Genomic DNA, 12,075 nt, shown 5'->3' on the forward strand with positions numbered 1-12,075 from the left:
CCAAGACCCTTTCCCTCCTCTTCCTCCTTCTCCTCCTCCTCCTCTTCTTCCTCCTCTTCCTCCTCCTCCTCCTCCTCCTCCCGCTCCTCTTCTTCCTCTTCCTTCCTCCTTGTGCTCCTCCTCTTCTTCCTCCTCCTCCTGCTCCTCCTCTTCTTCCTCCTCCTCCTCCTCCTGCTTGCCAGTCCTGAGAGGGGAAGGAAACAGAAGCCCACTGCTTAACCACCCCCCCCACCCAAAGAGACTGGAGGCCAAGAGATGTGGAAACTCCAATGCTGACTTCAGAAGCTTAGTTCAGCCTAACCCTGCCAGCTGGTTAGCCGGGAGTTAAGGGCAAGCTGAAATAGCTTCCAGGGCTGCCCCTTCCCCAGGGTCCTATCCACCTCCCCTCAAATCTCACTTCTCCCTGCCACCCGCATCTCTACCTGGCAGGCCTGCCCCTTCCCCAGGGTCCTATCCACTTCCCTCACTTCTCCCTGCCACCCACATCTCTACCTGGCCCTGGATGGGATCTGTCAATAATTGTGGTCACCCAGGGGACTGTGACAGAGCTATTTAGGCAGACTTTCTGCATGTATTGTACCAGGCAGGGACTCAGGCTCCCTGAGAGCCAGTCAGGGGCCCTAGGAGGAGCCTGTCACTAGAGCAGCTTCACGGGGGAGTCCTGTGCCTTAAAGCAGTCTCCCACCACATCCCACATCGGAGCTGCCATCACCACAGAGGTACGGGCTGGCTCATAAGGACAGGTGAACATAGGGTGTCCTACCCAAAGACATGCATGCACCTGCCAGAGGACCTGAAGACAGAAGCACAGAAGGCTGCATACATTCACAGATGCACTCCTGTGCTCAGATGCTCAGATGCAGGCTTATAGACACATGTTCACAGACGCATACACCCAAAGTGCACTCACAGACACACAGGCACTCACCGATACGAACCTGCAGATACACGGGGTGCACACTCAGACTCGTGTACATTCACAGACACACAGGTGCACACTCAGACAGGCTCAGAGGTACTAGCAGCATTCACAGACATAGATTTACCCAGAAAGACGCACCTGCCCCCTGCCGCTCACCTTTGCCCAGCACCATGGCTAGCTCCTTGTCTGTACTTGCTGAGTTGGATGCTCTAGGAAACCTCAAGCCCCACACAGTGTGCACAGACCTTCATCCCACATGCCTGACCACCACTAGCTCCCTCTTCTAACCCAGTTGACAGGGCTGATCTCCCTAGTTCCTGATCACAAATATTCTAGGCAGACTATGACAAGCTTTAGACCCTGACCGTCTGCAGACAACCAAAAACCAGGAGAAGTATATTCCTCTAGGGCCACAGAGGGCCCGGGCTTTTCTCTGATGGGACCCTGTGCACCCCTACTTGTGATAAGAACACCGCAGGGGTTCATAGTGACCTCCAGCCCCTTGTTGATGTTTTACAGAGAAAGGAAACCTTAGATCCGTCACTGGAGAGATGGCTCAGCAGTTAAGAGCACTTGCTGCTCCTGCAGAGGGCACAGGTTCAGTTCCCAGCACCCACATGGTGCTTTGCAATCACCTGTGACCTGTTCAGAGGGTCACATGTTCTTCTTCTGGCCATCACGGGCACTGGCTTGCATGTAGTACACATATATACATGAGGCACACGTACATGCACATAAAAATAAAAAAATAAATATTAAAAAAGAAAGAAACACAGAAAGAAAGGCTCCCTTGCTGGAGCCTCTCCCCTCTTGTACTGATTTACCTGAATTCTGTGGTCTATTCATACGTCTCTTGTGGGCCATTGCTACATCTGCCCAACTTTACGAAGCCCCCCCCCCCCCACTTATAGGTCCCGTCAAGGTCACTGGGTCACTTCTTCACTTATTACCTGCTGGGTAAGGAAGCCCTTGCTTCTCAGCAGGAGTCTCACTCACCGTCTCTCTCGTGTTCATCTTTGCATCCTTTCTTCCCAGTATGGCCACAGGGAGGTGGAAGCTGTCCCAAGGGTCTGTAGAAGGAGCGGGTGGCCCCGTCCTTCCTGGTGGCTGATGGGAAATAATCCCAGCTCTAAACATAACTGGTGAGAAGGCCAGCTGGTTCCTAACAGAAAGCATTCTGGAATATTGTACAGGAAGCTTTTCTACTGCATCTAAGAATCAAGGCAAAGACTGGGACTGGGCTGGCAGGAGGTATCTTGCTAAGGAAAATACATCAGGAAGGCTTGAACTTAACATATCAGCAGACTGGTAGTAAGTGTGCCTGGAAACAGCTGGCTCACTTAGGAGTAGGTGATGTCCCTTTAAAAGTCTTGTTGGGGTGGAAGAGATGGCTCAGTGGTTAAGAACACTTGCTGCTCTTCCAGAGCCTTGAGTTCTGTTCCTAGCACCCATAATTGGCCAGTCTGGTAACTCCAGCTCCCAGGGGATCTGGTGCCCTCTTCTGGCCTCTGTTGGATCCTGCATTCGTGTACATATACTCACAGGCACACATACACATACACATACACATACACATACACATACACATAAAATAAAAGTAAAAATTAGCCGGGCGGTGGTGGCACACGCCTTTAATCCCAGCACACAGGAGGCAGAGGCAGGGGGATCTCTGTAAATTTGAGGCCGGCCTGGTCTACAAAGTGAGTCCAGGACAGTCAAGGCTACACACACACACACACAAAAAAAACCCTGTCTCAAAAAAAAAAAAAGTAAAAATTAATAATAATTTTTAAAAACCTCATTGTTGGCCAGTGTGGTTGGTAATTTTATGTCAACTTGATACAAGCTAGAACCATCTGAGAGGAGGGACTCAACTGAGAAAATGCCTTCATAAGATTGGGCTGCATGGGCTGGAGAGATGGCTCAGAGGTTAAGGGCACTGATTGCTCCTCCAGAGGTCCTGAGTTAAATTCCCAGCAACCACATGGTGGCTCACAACCATCTATAATGTGATCTGATGCCCTCTTCTGGCTTGCAGGCAATAATAAATAAATAAATCTTTTTTAAAAATTGTTTAAAAAAATAGATTGGGCTGTACATAATAAGCCTATAGAACATTTTCTTAATTAGTGACTGATGAGGAAGGGCACAGCCCACTGTGGGTTCTGCCACCCCTGGGCTGGTAGTTCTGAGTTCTGTAAGAGAGCCATGAGGAGCAAGCCAGTAAGCAGCACCCTCCATGGCCTCTGCCTCAGCTCCTGCCTCCAGGTTCCTGCCCTGCTTGAGTTCCTGTCCTGACTCCCCTCAGTGGTATACGGTTAGTGACCTGAAAGTTTAAGCTGAACAGACTCTTCCCTCCCTAGGCTGCTTTTAGTCATGGCGTTTCGTTACAGCAATAGAAAAGCCTAAGTAAGACAGTGAGCAGGATGGCTTAGCAGGTTTAAAAAATAAAACAGTCCTGGCAACCTAAGATGGATCCCCAAACCCACTGTATAAGGAACAAATCAGCTCTTAAAAGGTGTTCTTGGGGCTGAGAAATGGCTCAGTGGTTAAGGGCACCACCTGCTCTCCCAGAGGTCCTGAGTTCAATTCCCAGCAACCACATGTTGGCTTACAACCATCTATAATGTGATCTGATGCCCTCTTCTGCAGATAAAGCACTCATATGCAATAAATACAATAAATAAATCTTTTTTTAAAAAATTGTTCTCTAACCTCAGCACATGCACTGGCATGCACTGTGATACACCTCACATACACACACACACACACACAACAATAACAACAACTAATAATAATAACAACAACAACAAATTTGGTTTAAACCTCACAGTTAATTTGCTTTGGGTGGAATCAAAGAAGCCAACTAGCATTTTTAAAGGCTATTAAAATTCTGAATCCCTGGTCTCCATCACTGTTCAGCCTGTTTCAGAGCCACCTAGTCCATACTGGGTTTCTCTCCTTCCAGATTGTTCTCTGGGGCCGGACTGAGAAATGCCTGAAGGAGACGACAGAGGAGATTCGGCAGATGGGCACAGAGTGCCACTACTTTATCTGTGATGTGGGCAACCGGGAAGAGGTGTACCAGATGGCCAAAGCTGTCCGAGAGAAGGTCAGTAGCCTGGGCATGTCAGGTCCCAGCACACTGAGGTCATGTGGTCTGGGAGGGGGTGTTGCCATGGGAGACCTTTGGGGACTCTCCATAAAGCTGCTCCAGTTTACCTGGGCAGGGACTGACCAGGTTGGAGTAGACCTCTGTGGTCCCTTGGACATTTTAGACCTTATCAGTTTCTCTCTGAGACCAAGAGGAACAAAAGTCCTATTGCCTTCTGGGAAAAATCCTTTCCCTAACCTAAGACATTTGGGCTGGGTAGATCAGTGAGCAAAGAGACAGAAAGAATTCACCCTGTTACATATCCCACTCATGGTAACATTAACCATTTTTATGTGACCATAACCTCATTTATTATAAATATGCTATGTTCCGGGTATAGTATGTACCATAAATTATTTCTAATCCTCAGACACAGCTGGTATGGCACCAGCGCCATTTATAAACAAGACTGATGCTCAGAAAGGCCATGTGGCTGGTGGTTGCGGAGCCTGGTCTGTGCCCCTCCCGGTACAGCCCACAGGGACTGGCTGCCCTCACGGCTCCACAGCCCCCTCTTGCCCACAGGTGGGTGACATCACCATCCTGGTGAACAATGCCGCTGTGGTCCATGGGAAAAGCTTGATGGACAGTGATGATGACGCCCTCCTCAAGTCCCAGCATGTCAACACCCTGGGCCAATTCTGGGTAAGGGTTTTTCTGGCCCAGAGCCAGCCACAGGCAATGCAGGAAGCCTGCGTTGGGTGGGGCGGGGGGAGGGCAGGGAAAGAGAGGTTCCATGGGACCCGGGGCCCCGTGCTAGCAGGGATGTTCAACAGCACAGTGACTGGATAAAAGAAGTGACCGCATGGACGCACAGGAACTTCTGACTGGCTAGCGTACTGTTTTGCGGTGGGGGGAGCCTCAGCCCCTCCATGCTCGAAGGTTGAGTCACTACAGTAGCCGTGCATCCAGAGCAGTGCAGGGGAGCAGGGCTTGACAGAAGCCACGCTGCTCCACACTGACCCGCCCCTGCTATCTACCCACAGACCACCAAGGCCTTCTTGCCACGTATGCTGGAGCTGCAGAACGGCCATATCGTGTGCCTCAATTCCGTGCTCGCACTGTCAGCCATCCCAGGCGCCATCGACTACTGCACATCAAAAGCGTCAGCCTTTGCCTTCATGGAGAGCCTGACATTGGGGCTGCTGGACTGTCCGGGTGTCAGCGCCACCACCGTGCTGCCCTTTCACACCAGCACCGAGATGTTCCAGGGCATGAGAGTCAGGTCAGTGGGTGAGACCAGCCATCTCTCCCGAACGAACCCAGCCAGCGGTCTTTACGGGAAAGAGCCCCAGAATCCCTTGGCCTTGGTCTCACACTCTCAGAACCTCATTTTCCGTTCCCAGGGCAACAGGACCCTACTGCACTGTATCAGTTAGTTTTCCCAGCTACTGTAACAAAGTGCATAACAAAAAGCAACTGAAGGAAGGGAGGGTGTGTTGAGGTTACAGTCTGTTCCGGTAGGAAGTCAGGGTAGCAGGAGGCTGGGCAGCAGGTCACATTGTATCCACGGTCGAGAAGAAGCAAAAAGAGATAGATGCTGGTGGGCAGACCCCCACTCCCCAGATTTAGGATCCCATTTCTTAGTACAGGGCCTTAACACAAAACACCAGTACTGAATGCTCATAGTGGAATACTACTCAACACCAAAAAAGGGAAAAGAGTATTGACATGCGGCCTGCATAACGTAGCTCATATCCGTGATGCTGAGTGAAAGAAGCCATGCGAGCACATTCTACATGGTTCTGCACGCATGGCATTCTGGACCAGGCAAAACTACGGTGCTTGAGGCAGGATCAGTGGTTTAGAGGCTAGGAAGGAGCCCCGGGGCAACTTTGTGGTGGTGGTTAAGCAAGCAAAGGTCAACTGAGCTGTATGCTAAAGATGGAAAGCTTTATTATAGAGCCAGGACTGGTTAAATGACGGCTCAGTGGGTAAAGGTGCTTGCTACCAAGCCTGACCAATCTGACTTTGGTCCCTGGGACCCACATGGTAAAAGGTGAGAAGTGACTCCAGCAAGGTGACCTCTGACCACCACATGCACTCTGTGGCACATGGACCCCCTCACACATACACACAAGCATGCATACATGCACACCACACACACATACAACAATAACTTTTTAATTAATAGATAACAAATTATAGCCCCATCTATATCCCAAAGCCCACTCGGACTTGGAGTTGATACTTGGATGCCAGGACCTGGGGTGGCATCATGCTATTGCTGCGAGGTGCTGTGTGGTGCCAGGCTTCATTGCCAGTCTGTACAGTGGGGCAATGGCTGACATCACAGATAATAAATGGCGTTGATATGGAACAGCATATCGCCATACACCACGCACCCAAGTTGGGGGAAGATGCATTGCTTCTCAGTGCTGTGCCTTGCTCATCTGTAAAATGGTAGGAAACGGTATTTACCTCATAGATTGTGGGTAAAACGGGACATAATGGTGAGTATAGCATACCTAGCGCAACCCCTCGGTCACACAAGTTGCTCATAAAAGAAATGTCTCCCCTGTTGTTTTACTTTGTGAGGCAGGGTCTTAGCTGTAGCCCGTGGTGGCCTTCAACTCACAGTGATCTCTGGCCTCAGCCGTTTTGGTGCTTGGGATTCTAACAGTGTATTACCATGCCTGTTACTTCTTCCAAGACTAATCATGGCCTTAGATGAGTTTTCGTAGAAGACATACTCTCTTTAGAGCATGCCCAGAAGTAGATATGTCTACCTGCCTTGCAAACAAATTATCACACATTCTAAATGTCAAGGACATTCTGGGATCGGATCCCAGTTCTGTGGAACCCCCAGCCAGTGACTTGACTTTTCTGTGCCTTAGTTCCCCTGTTTATGTATTTAAAGTGATTGCTAATATTAACCCTTACTTAACAAGTTGGGGGAGTGCCTGTGTGGGAATTAAACTGGCTGTGTCAGCTTTGGCAGCCCTAGGTGGATACTAGCTAAGTGTAGCTGTGCCCAGGAAAGCCAAGGGCTTGGCCAGAAGACCTACATTTAGCCAACTCCTATTTATTGAAAGAACAAGGAAAAAAAGAAAAGCCTTGTTTTTTTTTTGTTTTGTTTTGTTTTTGTTTTTACCTTAGCCCCCTTAGCAGTTTCCTAGCCGTGATGACCAGAGTGGGACAGAACAGGTGGGCAGCCAACAAGATTCGATGTATCATGGCTGCTGCTAGTCTCATAGTTACTAATTTACTCTTTATTTCAACCACACCACTAGACACTGTCCTTTCCTCTGCACTGTTGTTGCATTTAGCCCTCCCAGAAGCCTTGCAAATGAGCTGTAAAACAGATAGGGGAACCGAGTCTCAGAGAGAAGTCATCTTAATGAGGCAACACGGCTGGAACAGAGCCAGCTGAGCGGGCTTCTTCTGGCTCCTTTCCAGGGTCCTTTGTTTTCCCACCCACCATGGAGAGAAAAGGGGAAATCTTAACAGATTTGAGATCTCTCCATTGGGTCCTCCTGCAGGGGTCTTACCAGAAGGGATCCCCAAAGCCCATACAGCTGTGCCTTGCCATCCTGGCTCCCCTCCTCCAGGAGACAGTGCTAGACACAGGGGGAGGCTGGAGACTACAGATACGTCCCCCCAAGTCCCCTGGCCCCCAGTCACTGGAGCTGCAGCATCAGTGAGCTACCTCAGCATGTACCTCTCTGGAAAACCTTCTAGGCCATAAGTTCATGGGGCTGTGAGAATCACTAACTTGGCCTGGAAAGAAAACCTAAGTCAGCAAAGTAGGAGCTGAGTTCAGTCTCCAGAACCCACATTTATAAAACTCCAGGCAAGACAGCATGCACTTGTCACGCCAGCACTGTGGAGGCAGAGACGGGCAAGTTCCTAAGGCTTGTTGGCCAGCCAAGCTAGCCAAGTCTGCATGCTTCAGGCCAATGAACGACCCAGGCCGAAAAAATAACGTGGGTGACTCCTGATGGATGATGGTGAGCGCTAACCTCTACCCACCACACATGTACATGTTATATACCTGCACACACATAAACACTCATGCATGTACACACACCCACAGAAGCCAACCAAAGCTGCACTTGTCACACAGGTGAGGAGGTGCAGGGAGGGGTGCAGTCTGTGAGCCCCAGCACTGCCCCTTGCTCAGGAATGACGACATCAGGCCTGATGACTCACAACCCTTAATCTTACCGGTGCCAGAGTAGATCACAAGCCCATGGAGGGACAGAAGTCAGGGCCATCAGCACACATGCTGGACTACACTTCAGACTGAGGAAGGCAGGAAGAATCAAGAACAGACGCTGAACCAGGGCTGGGAGTTCACTGGTGTGTCCCCTGCTTCGCTATGCCCGTTTCCTCATCCTTGAACTGGCGAGAATATTTGTGCGTGGGCCCCATACTAAGGGAGCACCATGGTTGCAGATGCCTCTGAGCAGGCTTGGGACGCCCCTGTTGTTTGAGTATTTGACTGCTTGTTCATCTGGAAGTCCCATGAAAGCTACTTTGGAAACATTTGACTGACTGGCCAATGAACCAGCAGACTGGGGACCTCCCTAGCAGAAAGTTCCAACAGAGGAGTGAGGGACAAATGACAAGTATTTATTGAGCACCTACTGTGTGCCAGGAACTGCCAGATGCTGAGGCTACAACAGGGAGAATCTCACAGCCTCGAGTCCCTCACACGAAAGAGACAAAATAATGCCCTCACACATTAGCTACTCATCGAGATGCAGGGCAGAAGGTCCACCTTCTCCAGGAGAAACCAGTATTTTCCCGCCTGCAGGTTTCCCAACCTCTTCCCGCCATTGAAGCCAGAGACAGTAGCCCGGAGGACAGTGGAAGCTGTACAACAAAACCAGGCCCTTCTCTTGCTCCCGTGGACCATGAATATCCTCATTATCTTGAAAAGGTATGGAATCGTCACGTTCAGCCCCAACTTTTTCCTTTACTCCTATGGGCTCCACTGGGAAAAAAGCAACGGGCAGGAGACGGTGAATGTGAGATCGATTAGTAATGTCTGCTGCAGACAGGAAGTCAAGGAGTGACACCCTTGACTGTAAAAACCAATAAGGCTCTCTGAGCTGTTTGTTTGTTTTTATTTATGTTTGAGGCAGACCCCACTGCAACTCAGGCTTATCTGGAACACACTACAAAGCCAAGGTTGGCCTTGAGTTTGAAATTCTCCTGTCTCTCTGCTACTGGGATTACAAGCACCCACCCATCGTGTCTGGTTCAAAAATTATCAAGGGATCCAACCAGCTCTTGTTTGTGTGAATTTTAATCTATCACTACTTACTGCATTAGAAATTAAAACCAGCTGGGCATGATGGCGCAGGTGCACACCTATAATCCCAGCACTCAGGGAGGCAGAGGCAGACGGAGCTCTGAATTCAAGGCTAGCCTGGTCTACAAAGCGAGTCCAGGGCAGCCAAGTCTACACAGAAACACCTTATCTCAGAGGGGAAAAAAATAAAGGAAATTAAAACTGAGAGGGAAAGTTAGATTTACACATGAGCTTCTATTTATGATATTTTCCACTTGTAAAGAACAGTAACAGAATGATTAAATTACCATAACTGTGTTATGTGTTTGCTTGCCTTTTTAGTCTTTTTTAGACAGAGTTTCACGAGGTGTCCCAACCCAGCCTCAGCTCATAAGTATAGCTTTATGACAAGCAGTTACGCTTTTCTAAAATAGCCCAGACAAGTAGTCAAGAGAGGCATTGTTTTTGCAGCCTCTCTCCATCGTCTGGTTTACTCTGAAACAACTAGATCCTTACATCTGCTTCTTATTGCAATGACTTGGGATCGTCTCCTATAGCCAAACCTCTGGGAAACCCCACTGTGCACTCGCAGAGATACCAAAAGGATAAAAGATGGGCTAGGGGTGTGGCTCAGTTGGGAGAGAGCCTGGCTAGACTGCACGAAGGCCTAGAATCAGTCCTCAGAGCAGCCTATGCCAGCCGTGGTGGCTCTTGCCTATGATCCCAGCCCTGAATTCACCTAGAAGCGTCAGACGGAGTGCAGCAAGGCTTTTACATCTGGGTCCCACGCCGCCGAAGGGACTAGCACATGTGGCTGCCTCCGCTCGATGCTCAGCGTGCTCTCAGTACAGGGAGGGCTGTGTCCCTGCAGCCATGAGTCCCGGCTCCTGCTTGTCAGAAAGTGCAGCCCCCTTGGTCCAGGCTCACTCTGTTGTTATCAGACGTCGACTCCCAGGAAAGCCACACCACGCCGTTGGCTCTGTGCCGTGGAACAGTGTCACTAAGGGAATGGTGGCAACTGGGTCCTTTGTCTTCCACGCTGATAGCCTCTGTGCAGGCAGGCAGAGGGTAGAGAGGAGAGAGCGAGGGAGAGGGCACTGGGAGCACTCACACCACCCCAGCATCCCGTGGCCTTCGATCCAAGATTGCTCTCTGTCTGCGCAAGGAGTCCTCTATAGGAGCAGGCACCAGGCTGCGGGGACGGGTCAGATGGTAAAATGCTTGGTGTGTTAGCTAGCATGAGGATCTGAATTTCATCTTCAGCACCCATGTCTGACCTTCCTATGTGTGCTGCAGCAGGTGAATGCGCGCGCACACACACACACACACACACACACACACACACACACGCAGAAAGAGGCAGAGGGACAGAGTGGTTGGTTTCTTTAAAAGACGGCTGGAGAGATGGCCAGCAGTTCAGAGCACTTGCTGTCCTTACAGAGCATCAGAGTTCAATTCCCAGAGCCCACATCAGGCAGCCCACAACCTCCTGTTAACTCCAGTTTCGGGGGATTTAGTACCCTCTTCTGGTCAAGTACACATAGAGGTACACGTATATCCACATAGGAAAGAAAGAAAGAAAGAAAGAAAGAAAGAAAGAAAGAAAGAAAACAAGACTTAAAGACAACCAACAACAGAGGTGCATGTATCCTGGGCTTCTGGAAGCTTAGCATGGTACAGCACCTGGCAAAGACCTTCCTGCTGATGGAGAGTTCCCCCATACAGACAGGGCAAGTATGCCCAGAGAGCTGTTTTCAACAATAGAGCCACTCCTCAGACTGCTCATTAACCCATGACTGGGCGGATCCCCTCATGACCCTTCACCTCTGTCTCACCACAAAGATGGTCAAGTTTCAGCTTGCGTCTTGGAGGAGACAGAGCACGGTGAAAGCACTAGATGCTGAGAGCGCAACCCTGTCCGTTCCTGTGCTGGGCCCTTTACCTAGTGAAAGTGCTGACTCTAAGGGTTCAGGGGCTGTCTTGGGAAGAGGAACTCATGTGTGGGTTGCAGAGGAGAGGCGGGGAGAGCTTCTGAGACCATTGTCTACTACCCTGTTTGTCATTGCCACTGCTGACCCCACCACTGTGACCCACCTGACTGGCCATCTTCTCTTCTCTCCTCAGCATACTCCCACAGGCTGCACTGGAAGAGATCCACAGGTTCTCAGGGACTTACACCTGTATGAACACCTTTAAGGGGAGGACATAGAGGCAGGAGGAAGGCACGCCTGGAGGAGCTATGGAGCCTGAGGGGGTGGTCCACAGAAACCGGGGCACACACCCACGTGCCCGTGCACATCTGCTGGTTGAGCAGGACCGTTCCTGTCCCCAGAGAAGATTCCGCAGCTCCCCAGGTCAACTCCAGGACCTCTGTGCAGGACTGATGGGTGTAACTCTGACCCCCATGGGGAGGCAAGAAGCCAGCCAGCAGCCACCCGGCAACTTTGTACATTTCTCATTCTGTAGGGTTTATTGTTAAATTGCTTGTCCAATCTAACCCGCCCGAGCAGTGTGCATCTACTATTTCCAGGAGAGTCTGCACCCCCCAGCCACTCTGCCTTTCCCTCCAAAACCCTCTCATCTTCAGCAAACCGGCAAACTGGCTCACAGGCAAAATAAAGAGGTGGCTTTCCCAGCTTGCTTTGTTCAAGTCCTTGGGAGGGAGGCAGCTGGGAAGGAGCTGGTCCCAACCACAAGCCCCCCTCATCCTTTGCAAGAGAAGGGGTCTGCCGCAAGGTCTATAGAGCACAAGAGAGGGGG

At 50.3% G+C, this 12,075-nt stretch overlaps 1 protein-coding gene across 3 annotated transcripts in view; it reads left to right on the forward strand.

Moving 5' to 3' along the window:
- DHRS3 (dehydrogenase/reductase 3) overlaps nucleotides 1–11,950 on the forward strand; it is a 35,018-nt gene extending 23,068 nt beyond the window's left edge. For all 3 annotated transcript variants that reach the window (XM_084787222.1, XM_084787221.1, XM_084787223.1), the window contains exons 3-7: nucleotides 3,891–4,034; nucleotides 4,602–4,721; nucleotides 5,063–5,301; nucleotides 8,836–8,961; nucleotides 11,440–11,950. In XM_084787222.1, coding sequence (XP_084643348.1) covers nucleotides 3,891–4,034; nucleotides 4,602–4,721; nucleotides 5,063–5,301; nucleotides 8,836–8,961; nucleotides 11,440–11,524 — 714 coding nt within the window. In that variant the 3' untranslated portion in view covers nucleotides 11,525–11,950. The remainder of the gene's footprint in view (nucleotides 1–3,890; nucleotides 4,035–4,601; nucleotides 4,722–5,062; nucleotides 5,302–8,835; nucleotides 8,962–11,439) is intronic.
- Nucleotides 11,951–12,075: the final 125 nt, after the last annotated feature.

Source organism: Acomys minous (assembly GCF_964271855.1).
Source record: "Acomys minous genome assembly, chromosome: 6".
Classification (NCBI taxonomy): Eukaryota; Metazoa; Chordata; class Mammalia; order Rodentia; family Muridae; genus Acomys; species Acomys minous.